The sequence below is a fragment of the Centroberyx gerrardi genome, chromosome 9, assembly GCF_048128805.1.
Source record: "Centroberyx gerrardi isolate f3 chromosome 9, fCenGer3.hap1.cur.20231027, whole genome shotgun sequence".
NCBI classification, from domain to species: Eukaryota; Metazoa; Chordata; class Actinopteri; order Beryciformes; family Berycidae; genus Centroberyx; species Centroberyx gerrardi.
In genome coordinates, this window is record NC_136005.1 from 5,347,305 (window position 1) to 5,365,140 (window position 17,836).

Sequence of the window (17,836 nt, forward strand, 5' to 3'; positions counted from 1 at the left end):
TCTTTCTCAATGTCCCACGGAGTAGGCTGAGCCACGTGCATGCATCCGTGATCTCTTTACCTCTTTATATACGTCCAATTTCTGCGTTTCATTGAAATACGCAGCAAAATCATGGTGAAGTTAGCAAAGGTAAGACGCATGCCGTTTATTTTAATTTTAATGTGTACTTTTGTGATATGGAGCTGTGTTTACGCATGAGGCCTTTTTACGGAGAAGTTACTGCGTTGCTAGTGACGGGAAAATGGCACCTGGGCAAAATGTCTGCGCATGTTCCGGGGTTTATGTACATTCATTCGACCGTTTATGTACGAGTGCGGCTGTTGAAATGCACGGTGTTGCTGAATATACTACCACGATTAGTAATTATTTAACGTTATATCTCACTAAACGTTTCTTCTAGACTCAGAATTGTCAGCCATGTTTGCCCCTTGCAGTTGGTTACTAGGCCTACTAGCTGCTACTAGCCAACTACTCAAAATGGCATGCAGGCGCGTGCACGACATAAGCGTGTGGTTTACAGGTAGAAAACTGACATGTCATTTGACGGTTTGTCGACTAATGGCGACATTTTAAATATAAAATTGAAAATGGGACATCTGAAGCAGACGGTATGTTAATGTCTAGCTAGCTGGCTAACTGGCTAGCGTTAGCACGACCGTAAAACAGTCTCAACTGCCCAGCAGCAGAGCAGCTTATTCCCTCCGGGCAGCTTTAATATTAACGGCTTCGTGTGAGTTTAATTCGTGGTAGTGTTTGTGTCAGTGCGCATTGCGTTTCTTCCATTTTGCTCGACGCTCGCCAGCAAGTGGCTGTAAACGTGCGTGTAGCCTGTAAATGTGACTGGCTGGCGAATGGGTGAAGCTAGCCGACATGCTAGCTTCCCGTCCCCCTGAGCTCCACGTGGGTTTTGCGCCTGCTCCGACTGGCACGAGGCGAGGCGCAAAATCAAAACCCAGAAACCTGCTGCCATCTCAGACAAACGAAAAGCTAAAAACGGTCTGATCTCAAGTCTCACCACATGTTACTTATTATCTGATTAAATCTCTAACGGTTATCTTTTGGGAGGAGGGTGGCCTAGTGGTTAAAGAGACCGTCCTTCCACCGGACCGCATGGTTTAAGCAAACATGATGCCGAAGTGTCCTTGAGCAAGATAAATTAATCAAACACCGAATCCCTAACTTACCAGCTCCACGAGTGCTATTCTGTAGCTGGATTTGTGCTGATTTATTTCCTTATGATAATCAAAAAATGCTGTTTTTTATGCTTTATCCTTGTTCTTGCAGGCAGCAAATAAACAAGCGACCCAGAAGAAAAAGGCGCCTCCGCCCCCTAAGGAAGTGGAGGAGGAATCAAGTGAAGAAGACAGCAGTGATGAGGAGGAGGAAGAGGTATATTTGAGGCTTTGTTGCAGCTTTAAAATATTCCTATTTATGGATTTTTGTGGAAATTATAAAATTAAATGTTTTCTTTTTAGGCTCCACCAGCGAAAGTGGTGAAGAAGGCCACTCCAGCTAAAGCTGCCCCAGCTGTAAAGAACGGCAAAGCAGCCAAGAAAGCAGAAAGTGAAGATGATGATGATGACGAGGAGGATGATTCTGGTAAGTGATGCATTTGAAGTGTTAGATGTTGTGATTATATTAATATGGTCGCATAATTTACACGTCATTCTAAGGTATAGATCACTCAATAAGATTTGAGTGTTGACTTTTATTGTAGAGTTTTAAAACAATCAAGCCGCTTCTATGATTTCTAATGGAAATGGGCCGAAGCCCCTAAACAGACACAAATGGGAGATTTGCCCATGTGTTCTCTGTCAGAAAAAATAAAGAGAAAATTGATTAATTTGCATTAGGGACCAAATGGGGATCTGGAGCAGAAGTAACTTAATGTAACCACCCTTTACTTTTATGTATAATTGGTAGGGATGGGACAATATATCAAAATTTAACATCACAATAAAAAAAAAAATGTGACTATGCATATTGTGGGGCAGAAAAAAAAGAATTGTGACAATGTATACATCGTTGTTTACATTGTAGCAAGCCAATTCCATTGCTAGAAAGGTCTGTGGCTCAGAAATTACATAATTCTGCACAGTCAATTTGTTGTCATTGCACTTTCATTTATTACATTGTATCGTGAACCCCATATTGCATATCGTGAGATAAACATATTGTCCAGTCCATAGTAATTAGCTCTTTATTAGCCGTCTGCCTGTTGTCCTGTGATCTGTAATATGGTGTGATGAGGTCTAATGCTTTGTCAATCCAACCTGCAGAGGAGGAGTCTGAAGAAGAAGCCGCCCCACCAAAGAAAGCCCCTGCAAAGGCTACACCAGCTAAAGCCACACCGGCCAAGGCGGCCCCTGCAAAGGCTGAGGAGTCGGATGACGATGATGACGATGATGATGGTAGGGCTCGCAACATTGCAAAACAGTGTGAAGGTCCCCATGAAATAAAAATGGACTTAAGTTGTGTTTCTGGTGTTAAAATATTAGCAAGACATTTGATTTGATAATCTGTTAGTTTTTTCCAGAACTGGTATTTTATTTTGTAGTATAGCTATTTTGTAGTTTTGTAACAGCTTCCATAAAATTTATTCTGAACTGAATCATTAAATTATTATTTTTTATACAGATTGTAAGCATTTCAGAAAACATTTGTTCTACAGGCAATATTTTTTTGTAGCTTCAGTTACAATAATTCAAAATGACAACTTCCCCTTGTGCAATTGTGTTGTAGTTAGGCTGGCATCAGTGCCATGACAACACAATGTACCTAACCATAAGGTAATCCAATTAGTTGAGACAATTCCCACCCCTATGTTTTCATCAGAGCTAAATGTAATCAACTGAGCTCTTGGTTTCCTTTTCCTTGGTGGTTTTGACAATACCACAGTCCCACGCTGCACACCCTCCATTTCTTGGCATGCATGTTGGTGCTCAGTACTCATGTGTGTAATGTACGGAGGTAGAGAAAAGCCAGTGCTATGTCTTCGGTACCGGTGTGTGTTATCGTCTGCCGGTTCTATCCTCAATCGCTGGCACACTCCCGCCTTTTTAGTGACTTCTGTCCAAATTGATCTTTCCTCTGTAAATCTTTTCCCAAGACAAACTGCTATACATTGATTGTTCTTTTGAAATTCATGATTCTCGTTTTTATATTGTCTCCAGATGAAGAATCGGAAGAGGAGGCCCCACCACCCAAGAAGGCTACTCCAGCTGCCAAGGCTGCTGCCAAGCCCGCAGTGAAGGCCCAGCCTGCTAAAGAAGAGTCAGATGATGATGATGACGATGATGAGGAAGGTGAGACGAAGCCCTTCATTTTCTTCTTAATCTTTAATTAGAGGAGCAGCAGTGCCTCATTTTTATCTTAAGTGATGCAGAGTCAGTGTAGAGCGGCCTGCTTTGATACCACAGTTGTAATCATGCATATGATGACCAACAAGGGACTTAATACTGAGTGTGTGTGATGTCACCTTTTTTTATGGATCTGATGCAAGTCAATGGAGGGTCAGTGGATTGAATGCGAGCATGTTGACTCTGATATTAATGCGTCACTTGTGGATTTCAGACTCTGAGGAGGAGATGGACACCGCTCCCGCCCCAGCAGCCGCTAAGGCAAAGAAGGCAGGCATGGTCAAGGCCAAAGAGGAGTCAGAGGAGGAGGAGGATGACGATGACGATGAAGATGACGACGATGATGAGGAGGAAGAGGGTAAGTTAGGATGATGGAATAGTGGAAGGCGACCTACATCAATTTATCCGCCAAGACAAACTGTACCAGCATTTTGCCGCTTGGCGGGTGTTAATTTTGAATGAACAAAAGGCAAATCAAAATGATTTACACAAGGTATATAAGACATTAATTAATAAAAAAAACCAAATGGAGATAAAAGTATATAAGAGAATGAAAGAAAGAGCTCATTCATTTAGAGACAGCCAGCAGTTGTAGTTTTTGCAAGCCTTTGGCACCTCACTATGATGTCGAACACCTTGCCTCTTGCGTATTTTCTTTCTTCCTTGTCTTGGCTGGATGGGTGTCTATGAATTGAATTTTATTGAACAAAACGGTCTTTTACTCCACAGAAGCCCCAGTGACTCCTGGGAAGAGGAAGGCGGAGGGAAAGAAGGACACGCCCCCTGCCAAAAAGGCCAAAGCAGAAGGCGAAGGTAGGATTTGACTCAGCTGACCCATCAGTAAAATTTCAACATTGCTCATTATGATGATCAACAAGGGACTTAATACTGATGTGTGATGTCACCTTTTTAATGTTCTGAATCGGTCTGGCATCATTATTCACATAACACCCTACATGAAATGAAACTCAGTGGAAATTTAATCTCCCCCCCTCCCAGGTTTCTGTCTGTTTGTTGGAAACTTGAACTCCAACAAGGACTTTGATGAAATCAAAGAAGCCCTGAGGAAATTCTTCTCCAAGAAGAGCCTTGAGGTGGTAGACGTCAGGCTCGGCGGATCCAAGTATGTCATTTTTTATTATTACGATGAGTGCACCACTGCCCCTTGAGGATAATTGGGTGAATGTTGTTACCCCCTCCATTTCTTGGCATGCATGTGGTGCTCAGTACTCATGTGTGTAATGTACGGAGGTAGAGAAAAGCCAGTGCTATGTCTTCGGTACCGGTGTGTGTTATCGTCTGCCGGTTCTATCCTCAATCGCTGGCACATCTTCAGGCGTTCCTACACGACTCTACGAGACCTGGAAATGAGCAGATTCATATTCCTTAACTTCCCCTACTTCTCAAAGTACACAAGTTAAAAGTATGGGGGAAAATATTGTCGCAATATATGTGATTACACATTCAAAAATTGAGGTAATTTCCAGGTCTTGAAGAGTTTGGGAAAGTATGGGGAAAATATTGCTTTCATGTCCCGATAATGCATAGGACAGTGCCTATTCTGTTGTCATCATCTCACATATTCTGATGTTTGTTGCTGTGATGAATGATCGTCATCTTTAGAGTGCAATGACATAGCTATAGGGGCAGATTGCCCATCAGTGTAAATCATACTGATCACCAACCAAAATCTTAAACAAGAAAGTCAGGTCTGGAACAAGTATCAGATTTTGACATTGAAACTGTAGAAACCCTGATTTTAATGTAGTTGTAAACCCACTGTGCCCTGACATGTTATATTTGTTGAGAATAATCATCTGCATACATAAGATCCAGATAAAGACATTTTGAGATGCTGTAAACAAACTCTTGGCTTCCTTTTTGCAGTTTGACTGTAACGTCTCTTATCTGGCTTGTCCCAACAGGAAATTCGGCTACGTGGACTTTGCATCCGAGGAGGACATGCAGAAGGCTTTGGAGCTCAACGGCAAGAAGTTCATGGGCCAGGATGTGAAGCTGGACAGGGCCCGAAGCAAAGAGAGCTCACAGGAGGGCAAGAAAGGTAAAAGATGCTCTCCGAGACCCCATGAAACGGCATCTTTACTTCCTTGATTTGATGCATTTCCTAGATTCTTGTAAATGCTGTTAAGTTGGGCTCACAGTGACGTTTGTCCAACAGAGAGGGACGCACGGACGCTGTTTGTGAAGAACCTTCCCTTCTCCGCCACGCCCGACGACCTGAAGGAAGTCTTCGAGGATGCGGTCGACGTTAGGGTGCCGCCAGGCCAGAACGGCGCAAACAGAGGGTAAGAACTAGTCGCCGCCAATCGGTGAAATGATCACGTTTCACAATTTGTTTTCCCGTAACCCAGATGAGGACCCTAGTCAGAATAAGGCATGTGAGCAGCTGAGGATCCTAGACATGACAGTAAATTGTCCTTTCCCACAACTATGACTTATAAACAAGTCAAAGTGAACCATCCATTTTTCACTATTTTACAAGCCAAGTGTCTTTGTAAAATATAACAGGACATCCAGCTTTTTTTGTTACCAGCATTTGGTTTGTAATTTCAAGTTCTAGACAAAAATAAGGAATTTGAGGAGCTGTAGGTGTGTCAGACGAGGTAACCTTCCTTCTTCCTTTCCACAGCATTGCCTACGTCGAGTTCAAATCTGAGGCTGAAGCAGAGAAGATGCTGGAGCAGGCCCAGGGAGCCGACGTACAGGGGAGGTCAATCATGGTCGACTTTGTAGGAGAAAAGAGCCAGAAAGGAGCCAAGGTGGCAGGTAAACTCATGTCATTTTTTGAAACTGTAAAGCTTCAGTAATACTCCAGCCTGTGGACTCCTCAGTTCTGTAATTTAATCAAAGGTAGGGTATGGATTCTTGTAAGCCTGTCCTGTTGATCTCTAAGCCCCTCTTAAGTCATTCTTCTTCAAAGGTCTTTTTATTGAATTTTCCATCAAATTACAGTTACAATGATCACGTAAAAGGTGTACAAATAAGGTCATCCCAATCCTCATTATTCCTTAAGACATTCAAATGCTATCGTGCGATAGTCACATCTGCAATATTGACACATTTTATTTAGTAGGCCAGCTGTGGCTAAACAATCAAGATGTTAATGGATGCAAAAAAGTGCAGTAAAATTATTTTGTACCTCAAATGAAGACTAATCTTGATCACAATATCCAGCAAAAGAATCAGGATTATCATTTTTATTTTGCAGCCCTGTGTCTTAGCAATCATGGTCTTGAGTTGATTGGGTTTGACACTTGCATGTAAAATTGCTTACAAGTCCTTTTGCTTACAACTTCCTTCTTTTTTTTTTTTTTTTAAACTGCTCTGTTACATATGCTTGATATTACAGCTGCATGGAATAGCTTGCATGAATTGTAATTTATAGCCTTTTGTAGTTTAGATATATGCATGAATTTCTTTTGATGTAATCATAAGGCACTTGGTCTGGCTTGGCATCTGAATAGAGGGAGATTTGAATTAATTCTCTGGGAAATGAAAAGGGTTCCTGTGTCTGAGCATGGCCAGATATGATGCAAACTCTCCTTCCTGAACCTCTGTGACGATTTCAAAGATAGTCAAGTACTGATCTGGTCCATGACTAGATTTTAAGACGATCCTCCGCCACCTTCGTCCGATCTCACTCGTCTTTTCTCCTTCCCTTCTGCAGGGGCAGGAGCTGCCAGTAAAACCCTGGTAGTGAATAACCTCGCCTTCAGCGCCACAGAGGAAGCTCTACAAGCCACATTTGAGAAAGCCGTCTCCATCCGGATTCCACAGAACAACGGCAGAGCCAAAGGGTGTGTGTGGTGTATGGCAGCTGCATTTGCTGATAAAGCATCCAGTGTCGATATGCCCTTTCACTTGAGTCACTTTCGCGCTCAGGATTGATCTGGGGTGTGATTATTTCAGATTGCATCATTTATGAACTCGCATGCAGGCGTAATGGAGTTTCCTGTTATGAACTTCTGTCTCGTTTTTTGTGTCATCCTAAACCATCCATAAATAAATCATTATTGGCAGTATCTCTCAAAATGTAATGCTACTGTAGTATCTGCCAGACCACAGCAACATCCCTTCTCATGAGCTCCTCTTGATCTCATCAGTGATTTTGCATGGATTCGCACGAGAAGCAGAGCCAATGCAGTCAGAACGAGCTCCCCTAGTTTCAAGTGGGGGTTGCCCATGTCTGCTGTACAACACGTAGGAGCATCTGACAGTTGAATTATTCTTGTCATCAACATAATAAGGAATATAAGCAGTGTAGGAAATTGCTACCAGCCACCAGACTAATTCTGATGAGTTTTGAGGTTTGTTTTTTCTAATCTTAAACCCATTTGGCTGATAAAATAGCGAGTCGCTAGAAAAATCTGGGCTCCATGCGTCACCATGATTAGTGGACAAATAAGTTAACTTCCTACCTTGATGGTACGAATAATCTGAAGATACAATACATAATATACAACTCCTTAACCCTTGTTGTCTTGTTTCTCCCTGTACAGTTTTGCCTTTGTAGAGTTCGAGAACACAGATGACTCCAAGGAGGCCCTGGAAAACCTCAACAACACAGATATCGATGGCCGGTCGATCAGACTGGAGTACAGCCAGAACAGCAGTGGTGGGAGAGACGGGGGCAGAGGAAACTCCGGTACGTCTTCAAACCTCACAACGGCCACACTGGAGGCAAAATGTGGCTAAAATGACATACAGACAATCCCATAACCAAAATGGGTCACATTTGATCACCGCAAGAGCGGTGTGTCCTTGAGCAAGACGCTGAACCCCCTGGTCACACATTGTAAGCTGTTCTGGATAAGCACTTCAGCTAAGTGCGTAAAATGTAAATAAACGTAATTGAAACTGTTAATGTAAGCTGCATCAAGCTTTCCTTTCACTGGACTTGATGCGAGTGCCCAGGCTCAGGAATGTTCCCCCACTCAAGTGCAGAAACTCGTAAATCCAGTTTAATGATGGTTCACATCATAAGGGTTGTATTTGTCCTTTAATTGAGAGTACTTCATTAACTGAGGTGTATATAAAAAGTTAACATTAACTGATACAATTCCTAATGTTTTCATAATGCAACTTAAAAGCTGTACAATGTCTTTTGGTCTGATTGTTCTAACTTAATTTTTTTCCCTTTGCCACCAGGTCCTACAAAAACCCTGTTCGTCAAAGGTCTCAATGAAGACACAACAGATCAGACCCTCAAGGATTCATTTGACAGTGCCGTCGCAGCCAGAATAGTCACAGACAGAGACACAGGCTCATCTAAAGGGTAAGACTGGACATATTTGACCTATTCCCTCTTGCCCGCCCAGTCTTCTCATGAGCTCCTCTCTGTCTATCAGTGACGGTGTATGGATTCGCACGAGAAGTAGAGAAAACTCGCAGTTAAACAGGCAGCTACCTCAACTGAGTGGGAGTTGCCCATGTCTGATGTGAAACAAAATCGACAGGACACTTTGATATAGGCCTTCAACCTCATTTATGATTTAATTTTTTATTTAATTACTTTTTTGCCTCTTGTCTCTACAGACTGTTGCCTTGTAGGGGGAACATAGTTTATTTAGGTTTTCAGGGCCCATCCATTATTAGAGTAAAACACTGAAATAGTAAATTGTTTTGTGAAGGTAATAGTTTTTTGCACTATAGTTTTTCAGTTCACTAAATGCTTTAATGTCTCCCCACCCCGGTTTTCATCTTGGGTTTTCGTGAGCCAATAATTCACCCAATTGAATAATCCATTTCTTTTTCCTTCCTCTGCAGCTTTGGCTTTGTGGACTTTGACAACGAGCAGGACTGCAAGGCAGCCAAGGAGGCCATGGAGGACGGAGAGATCGACGGCAACAGAGTGACCCTGGACTACGCCAAGCCCAAGGGTGAAGGTGGCGGATTCCGCGGGGGCCGGGGTGGCGGCGGATTTGGCGGCGGCTTCGGTGGTCGCGGCGGTGGCAGAGGAGGAGGTCGCGGCGGTTTTGGCGGACGCGGCGGTGGCGGCAGAGGAGGAAGAGGAGGCGGCGGCCATCGTGGAGGCGGACGTGGCGGCTTTGGAGGTAAAGGAGTGGGAAATTTCTCATGGGCTTAGTGGGGAAATCAGACCAGCTAGTATATTTTGGCTGGACTCGCCACAGGTAGCCAATCATTATTTGGAGGTTGTATTCTAAAACTCCTCCTTCCTGCTCCAACTCTGTTAGAGCTGTAAAAATAAAGGAGATTTCCTTTCATTGGATGACAGATTGTGTAAAAACTGGTTTTGCTCTCTGAGCCCATAAAAACCATGACAACATAAGTTAATGTTTAACTTTACAGTGTCCTCATGGCATTAGTTTTTGTTTATTAGATCACAATTTTTGCCCAAAATGCCACTTGTGACCTTCTGGATCCTCATCATAAAGAAAGTGGATATTCTGATTTGGTCAGTTGCAGATGAGGCTGTCGATTGGTAAACTAAGATGTTTCTTCTTCTTCTTCTAGGTGGAAGAGGCGGCGGTGGATTTGGAGCCAAACCCCAGGGGAAGAAAATCAAGTTTGATGACTAAATCCTTAGTCTGTTTTACTCTTTGAATGGACTCTGGTTTCATCGCTTTTCAGAGCCGTTGGACATTCCAGAAAGCGTCATTGATTATATATTTAACTGTTAACGGGCATTTTAGCCCCTCTTTAGACCCCTAAAACCTTCCCTCCCTCGCCAAAAAGGTCCTCTTCGGCTTGAGGGCTGCTTGTGAGTTCTGAATGTCCCGACTGCAACCTGCACCCTTCATCCATATGAGTTTAATTTTGTTTTTGTCCGAAGGAGTAAAATGGAATGCGTCTGGCAAACCAGTTTGCTGTGAAAACTACGGCCGTTGTTTCAGATACACCGTGTACATTTAAACAATTTGTATGATTTCATTTTACCTTTTTGTAAAAAAAAGTGTTGTATCCATACGTTTTTGTTTTTATTTTGTTTGTCATTTAGTTTGCTTTAGGTGCAAAAGTTTTACTGTAATGTTCAAGACATATTTTGATGGATAGTGGATGGAGTCAGGGCCCAAATCAGTTGGGTGTTAAGAATTTGATAAAGGTGTTCTGTCTTGTTTCTTGGGTGGGGCACAGTCAATGTCTTAGAAGTCGCAGAGGACTAGAGGCCTCAAATAATCAAGATATGTAACATAAAAACGATATTTGTAGTGCATTGACTAATTTTCCCATCTGAGAATCTAAAGGTTTTCATGTGATTGAATAAAACCTTGTAGGTGGTGATTTTTAAATGTCTTTGTCCTCATTGTGCCTTGTCACTCTGCAGCATTGAATCAAGTGTATCAACAGGTTCCTACAGGCTTGAAATATTCTTGAAAGAGCAGCTATGACAGAATTGCAATGTACATTTATATTTTTAAATTAAGGGCTCTGGAATGGACAAAATTGCATTTATTAGGTTGGTTTGTAATGAGTAGGAGTAACAAATGATGCTTTCAAGTTGAAAGACGGGTGTTTATTTCCACCCTGATTCACCTGCTGCAACCCTGGTTGTGATTTGTAAAGATGATGCATCACTTTGAGATCAACCGGAGCTTAAACACAAATAAATGGGATGATCAGGGAGTCCTTAAAGTTACTGCTAGGTGGGAACCTTGTGTTGCCACCAGGTGGCAGTGTCCAACAGGTGGTCATAGGTATGTCACCTGGAGGGCAATGGCATAATATTCCCTCAATGTGGAGCTGCAGATAATAAACACTGACATGTAGGTTATTGCGTATTTGCTTTTGACAGCTATTAAGATTGATTTGATTATTTGTGGCACGGTTAACACACTGACATTCAGAGCTACAGAGGCTGAAGTATTATTCACTCAATCACAAAGCAAAGAAAACGGCACAGAAATACAAGATGCAATAGACTGTTCACTTTTGCCATTGAATGATGAGAACAGTGTAGAAGTTTTCTGCTTCAACAAATAAATGCTCATAGTACTACTTGTATAACCATGTTGGATACATGGAGGGGTAACGGTGACCTAAAGGTTCGAGAAACAGGATTGTGACTGGAAGGTTGCCTGTTCAAATCCCCCTCATCGGGCAAGGGAAATGTGGGTGTGGAAAGTGAATGAGCGGCGTTCTCTCCTCCCTCATCAACGACCATCAAGTTGCCCTTGAACCTGACACACAACAACTGGTCCAGTGGAGTTGCTCAGTGACCAGCGGTCGAGACCTGGTGGTGCCGGGCAGCTCCTAGGTGGGGATTACATGAATGTGAATCAGGACGTACAGGAAAAACACATACCTCCCTGGATAAATAAATGATTTAAAAAAAATCTGTCTTTACAAGCTAAAGTATGTGTTAGTATGTGCTAAAGTAAGTTTGTTTATTTCTATAGCCCTTTATCACAAGCATGTCTCAAAGGACTGTACAGAGAATGAGCCTAACTAGATCTAACTGATCAACAATCAACCATAGAAGCAGAATGATGTAGGACAAACATCAGGAAGAGCAAGATACACTAAAACAGATTATAGCAAGACATAACAGCTTATCTATCCTACATAGCCGGACCTACCGGCTCCACCAGCCTTAGGCCCTCCATGCATACAAGGAACAACTCCCATGAAAAAACCTTGTGACAAGAAACCTTGTCACAGAGGGATCCCTCACCGGGACGGCTGAGCGTGCGATAGGTGCCGGGGAAATAGTGAGAAGAACATGGACAATGACAAGAGTAAAACAGAAAGACAGATGAGACAGAAGAGGCAACATGCGGCGAGGAGATGGGGGTCACTAATATCCACAGAAGCAAGGGCAGGACTCGCGCTTCAACTCTCCAGTTCCCCTTTAGCTAGCACTCCACATTCATCACTCTTGACTCTTGAATACTCCCAATTACCTTTCTACTTTTTTCCATATCGCTCTTTATTTCTTGGAATTGGGAGTGTCTTGAAATTACAATGGGTGGTGAGTTTTTGTTCCAAAACAGCACTGGCAGGAAAGTGAGGTTTTGAAAGCCAGAAATCTCACCACCTAGAAGTAATCGCTGAGTCGTTAGTATTGATCAACCCCCCACGCTGATATATTATGGTCATTTTGTGTCTATGGGGCAGTAAAAATCGTGAACCTGAAATGTCATTACACTCTTGATTTCTCACTGGCAAAACCGAAGGCGATGACTCCGTGACACTTGATTAGAACTGGCTCTGAGGTGCCGGGCAGGCCTCTCTCGTCGATGACACTGCCGGACAGGGGACAGCGGTGTGTTGTCATCTCGCGGCCCCGGTACCTGAACAGGGAGCTTTGTGAAGGAGCCTGGGCGGGAGGCGCCGATGACGGGCCGCTGAATACCCCCATTTAGGGATTTGTTGCCCCCCTGCCTTGTCTGAACAGCGACAGAGGTCATGCTAGCCTCTCTCCCCGGCGTTATGTCAGCCGGCTAGAATGACCTGTCCTCTTTTTTTTTGAATCCTCTCTCTTGAGTTCACCTTCTAGTGTTGTTTTCAGTTCAACTCCATTTCCCTATCGCTGTATCCTTTCTCTCCTGCCCCTCCACCCCTCCCTGAGATTTTGTTTTTACAGTTTTTGTTAGCCGTTATCCAGAGGGACTTGCATTGAGGGCAACACTAGAATAAGCTTCACTTCCTAGTTCACCAATTGTTTACGCAGCCAATAGTAAAGAGTGAAAGTCACAGGCACCTGGCAATGTTCCTGTGATCCTAGAATGATCATGTAGGAGAGAAGTGCCCGGAAAATAAATGAAAAAATAAGCGCAAGGGATTCAATATGAGATCATATTAGACGAGGAAGATATGGGAGAGGGAATATGATTCAGCGAGGTGAGTGCTGAGATTTCATCTTCCACTTTTATGTTTTTGCTCTAATAAAAAAAGAAAAGAAAAGTTGAAGCTGAGTGAATAGGGCATTGTGGAGAGGAGAGGAGAGGAGAGACTGACACTTACTTTGACTCATTTGTTCAGTGGCTGGTGTAAAAAGGCCCTTTTAAATGGGAGTATACTGCTGCGAGTCCTCCTCACAATGGGTCTTTGTCCGGGACACGGTGTCCTATAGCACACAAGTGCTATGAAGTCGCATGGCTCTGGCCTCTTTTTCCACATGACACAGGGAGTTGGGGACTGCGCTGCTGATATCTGCTGACTGGGCAGAAGACAAACTTTCACCCCACCATTATAGCCCCCCCACCCCCCAAACTCTCATAACCAATGGGATCTTAGTTTTACTACTTGGCAGTGCTCCCTACACACATGTGGAAATGTAAGGAAACTGAATCTGCATCTGAATCTGAATCTTGAAAAGTTTGGGGTTCTGAAGCACACAAATACACATTGTAGTTACAGGCCTAATATAATTTCACAGATTAATATTCAGCTGTATGTAGATATGGAATAGTTTGTATATTGGCCAACTACTATTTACACACATTATAAAATCTAGACTAAAATGTATGTAGCTTTGAAAATGGAAATGGACTCCTGACTCTTTGTCTTTATCACGAGTAACAACAGTCCTTGCTATACATTTGCCTGTTTATAGTTATGTTTAAATATGCTACGTGTAGCATTTTTAAACCAATCAATCAATCAATATCACTGTCAAATTAATTGTTATACCTTGGTGTAATTGCCATGAACAAATGAGAGAGGAATAAGAATGGTGGAGACGATCGCTAGCCTCTATCTCACACCATTGGTATTGTTCGTGCCGGTGTTTCTCAAAATGAAGATCACAGTTCCCATCAACCCCGCTGCTGCCTGTCGCAAAGGGGATGTTGCTACTTCTCGCTATTGTGTGTCTTGTGCTTTGTTTTGCTTCCTTATGTTTGTGCTACATCATTCTGTTCTATGATTGATTGTTGATCAGTTAAATGCAGATCATCTCTTTCTCTGTAAAGTCCTTTGAGGCGTGTTTGTAACGAAGGGCTGCAGAAATAAATGAACTTGAACTCGTGCCCCCTCCTCCTCCCTGGTGTCGCTCTGCGTACGTTTGTTGTCTTTGGCTTTACTCGGCCTTTCACTCCTTCCGTCCGCCATCTGCCGTTGCCAGAAACCCTGAAAGCTTTAGCTCCGTTTGCCCTGGAAGAACAGCGCCCTCTTCCTGTTTTGTGCCGTAAAGCGATCCAGCAGATTTCCCTCCCAGTCCGACCCGGTGGAGAAACAATGGAAAATGCAGAGCAGAGGCCGGTAGAGGCTGACAATCTTCTCGCCACGGTCTTATATGTTTATGGTAGTTGTACTCATTTCTCAAAATTAATGTGGTAATGATTTTTTGATGTTAAAATGCTACACGTGGCACTTTTAAGATATGATAGAAAGTGATGAATGTTGGCCCATTTGTTTTCTTCATCTGTCTCCCAGACTTTATTATTATTCACCTTGGATTATTCACCCCTTTTTGCTTTTTCTCCCTTTCTTTTTCAGAAATTAAATTCCTAGATCAGTGATATTACAGCGCCACCGATAAGGAGTGCCCTGATATGACAATAAATGTGCTAACTATTGACATGACCATACAATGATCTTGTATCATGAGGACGGGCCACACAAAGAGATAAGACCTGAGGAGAAAAAGATAGAAGGTTAGCTTTGTAGGGAACATGTCAAACAGCTTTTGTGCTTTTATGGCAATTAAATATAGAATTACTAAATATAGAATTACTAACACAATGGTAAACTTAAGCCAATTACATAACAGCAACATTGCATCTCTGGATGTATCAAATATTACTGTGCCGCTGAAATGATAATAGCCAAGGAGAAAAGGTAGAGGGATTTTCTTTCTTTCTTTCTTTCTACTCAGGGCTTTGTCAGTGTCACAGGTGAGCAAGGGATCTTTTCATACCATCCGTGTGTAATATTGAACAATCTTTAAGCCCTGCGTTGTTGCTGTTATACCAATGAGCAAACAGTGCAGACATGTCCATGGTCATAAAGCAGACGGGGGCCCAATGCTCATGTTTGAACTGAAATCTGAACAAGCCTAAGCCTTGTAAAACAGTCTGTACTGACACTGGCTCATATGTAAATACATACGTCTATAGTTACGGATGTAAATGGGTTTTTGTGGAAAAGAAAAGAGGTTATTCAAATGGGTCCAACCTGAATAAACAGGATTTCTCCAGCTTCATCAAATCCTCTTTGTGTTTATCTTATCTTCCCCCCTCCATCGTAACTTACTGTATTTACAGTACAACCATCCATTCAAGCTTCTTCATATCTCGTCCTCTTACGCCATTATTTTAATCTCCGAGAGCTGAAGAAGATTGTACATTGACCGTAAGTTGTTTGCAGAGTATAAACTACTGTATATAGCATGACTCAGATAAACGCAACCTGCGCCTGGCAAGCCATCCTTCACTCCTAAAACACGCTCATTTTCACTTCCAGTGTCTTGTGAACAAAGAACGCAGGTGCTGGAGACGCACACCCAAGAACTGTAGTCGATGCAGACTTCCTGAAAAAGGTGTCCGATTAAAAAGAAATGGAGAAGTCGCTCGCTCTATTATGCTCCCATATTTTAATAAAGTTGTGACATGTTGACCAATGTTTCAGCACACTGTGCCTTCATCAGGGTTACAAAAATGAGGATTACCAGGCAGTTTATAGACACGTACAGTATGTGAAATTAGTGAAAATGACAACAGCTGTGTGTGGGTGTGGAGAACTCTACACAAAGTGGCTGTTAAAAACTTTCAGAATAACTCAAATTAACAATACAATGCAAGTTTTACCTCAATAAATGACAGCATGTCACCACTAATGAATTAAGTTAGTAAACACATGGAAACCACACTATATGAATAAATAATGCTCAGAAAAGATCAACATTAAGACATTACTTTTTTTGTCTTGTGAACAGTCTGTTAGCTCCTGTGATGAGTGCAGTTTGTTCTCTGGTAGTAAGAGATGCCGTCACTTTTGTGGTTCAACAAAAATGATGTTGTCAAGGAGTGAAAGTCAGATCCCAGTCTTTATCTACAGACGCTGAGGCATGGTTCCTCTCTCCTGTAGGCCGACTGTATAGCTTCTGTGTTTGTCAAGGGGAAGTCTGTGTATACAAATAATTACATGTCTGGGTTATCTACAGGGGTGGAGAGAGAACATTAGCAGAAGTACTGTTACTTTGCTGACATTTTACTTAAACTGAAATATGGTACTGGTGTAAAAATCTATTTGAGAAAATATAAGAAGTAGCTTATTTAAAATATACTCAGAGGAGAAGTTACTGAGTTACTTGCATATGATGTAAAAGGACAAAAGGACAGCGACTTTCTTTACCTTGTTTCCTTCACTTAACACTCATAAATTGGGCAGTTTCTGATGCAAAGCTTATAGAGAGCCTACACAATTTGGACTGTAATGGATGCAATTTAAAATGTACAAAACTTGAGTCAAAATATAAGTAAAACTAATATTATTGAATTCAAAAAGTACAAGTACACACTCAGTTGCAGTAACAAGGGTAATTTGTTACTTCCACACTTGGCTATCTAGTAACTGCAGCAGGGTTGTGAAATTTAAGGATTTTTTTTTTAAAGGATTTTAGTTATTTTTGGACACAAAACTCCCATTCATTCCTAATGAATGATCTCCATTTCCAGCGGAGTCCTGTTTTTCCTGATTTCTCCTGAAGCCAATCCCTGAGCAGGGAGGGAAACATTGAGGTTTATCCAAACTATTTTTTTTTCTCCTTTTGGTTCAGTTTTATGAGGGAGATGTTCCATGATGCCTGAACTGATATAAAGGCTACTCTGCAGGTCGTGAGAGGAGGAATGTTCTTTTTAATTTTAACCCAAGGAGCAACATTCCCGTCTTTAGCTGTGCCAATGATGGTGCTCCAGTGGCCTTTGAAGTAAATAGAGGGCTAGTGCGAAAGCTTGCGGCCCCTTCCAGCCTGCCCACTGACCGTGCTGACATCAAAAGCTTCCCCAATTAGTATCAGCAAACATGCGGCTCCAAGTCTGCAGCCAGGTTGGAAAGAGACGACCGGGCCACCTGCATACAGTCAAATATCTTCATTGGAGTGGGATAATTAACACCAGATGATAGTAAATTTTGGCTGGTGGTTGATAAGTTTGTCAGTTCCCCCAGCCACTAGGCAGATGTTTTTGAAGATCTATCTATCCAATTCAAACCCACAAATATTCAGTAAATATCCAGAATGCGTGGTAAAGGTTTTAGATTCATCTATCGCTGTGGAAGGAAATTGTGTCTCGCAGCCTAACCATAAACCTAACTGTCCTTCACTTTCACATCCTCCTCCTGTGGGTTTTAAGTTCCCTACTACTTGCATACATTGCCTATCCGTAGAGCTGTGAGGAAGTGGATGAGTCAGGTGTGAAGCATGGCTTTTACTGCCTTTCACCGCTCTCTGTGTCTCTACACACTTACACTTGAGCACTTCACCGAACCATTAGGAAGATTATGACTTCCTACCGCACCACCCAGCGCATCCTAATGCAGTCGCACAGGACCCA

At 42.4% G+C, this 17,836-nt stretch overlaps 1 protein-coding gene and 4 non-coding genes across 6 annotated transcripts; all 5 read left to right on the forward strand.

The window, feature by feature from the left end:
* Positions 1 to 10,630, forward strand: ncl (nucleolin). Of its 2 annotated transcripts, none has more exons than XM_078285546.1 (16): positions 1 to 129; positions 1,285 to 1,389; positions 1,476 to 1,599; positions 2,280 to 2,411; positions 3,174 to 3,305; positions 3,574 to 3,717; positions 4,089 to 4,172; positions 4,359 to 4,482; positions 5,285 to 5,421; positions 5,539 to 5,665; positions 6,010 to 6,146; positions 7,048 to 7,177; positions 7,880 to 8,025; positions 8,529 to 8,655; positions 9,147 to 9,433; positions 9,855 to 10,630. In XM_078285546.1, exons 1-16 carry the CDS (start codon positions 112 to 114, stop codon positions 9,917 to 9,919), a joined length of 2,019 nt encoding a protein of 672 aa, XP_078141672.1. In that variant the 5' UTR covers positions 1 to 111; the 3' UTR covers positions 9,920 to 10,630. The 2 variants fall into 2 exon arrangements, with proteins under 2 accessions (XP_078141672.1, XP_078141673.1); XM_078285547.1 differs by having other exon boundaries at positions 4,092 to 4,172.
* Positions 2,914 to 3,051, forward strand: LOC139931946 (small nucleolar RNA SNORA57). The gene has a single exon (XR_011785532.1). It is a non-coding gene; the product is annotated as a small nucleolar RNA SNORA57 (small nucleolar RNA).
* On the forward strand, positions 4,223 to 4,280 carry LOC139931944 (small nucleolar RNA SNORD82). The gene has a single exon (XR_011785530.1). It is a non-coding gene; the product is annotated as a small nucleolar RNA SNORD82 (small nucleolar RNA).
* Positions 4,555 to 4,691, forward strand: LOC139931945 (small nucleolar RNA SNORA57). The gene has a single exon (XR_011785531.1). It is a non-coding gene; the product is annotated as a small nucleolar RNA SNORA57 (small nucleolar RNA).
* Positions 8,698 to 8,829, forward strand: LOC139931943 (small nucleolar RNA SNORA75). The gene has a single exon (XR_011785529.1). It is a non-coding gene; the product is annotated as a small nucleolar RNA SNORA75 (small nucleolar RNA).
* Positions 10,631 to 17,836: the final 7,206 nt, after the last annotated feature.

What these genes read in the sequence shown, in the direction of transcription:
- ncl (XM_078285546.1), top strand. An exon ending in TGATGACGATGATGAGGAAG is followed by an intron (nt 3,306 to 3,573) that starts GTGAGACGAAGC and finishes TGTGGATTTCAG; the next exon opens with ACTCTGAGGAGGAGATGGAC. An exon ending in GAAAGGAGCCAAGGTGGCAG is followed by an intron (nt 6,147 to 7,047) that starts GTAAACTCATGT and finishes TCCCTTCTGCAG; the next exon opens with GGGCAGGAGCTGCCAGTAAA.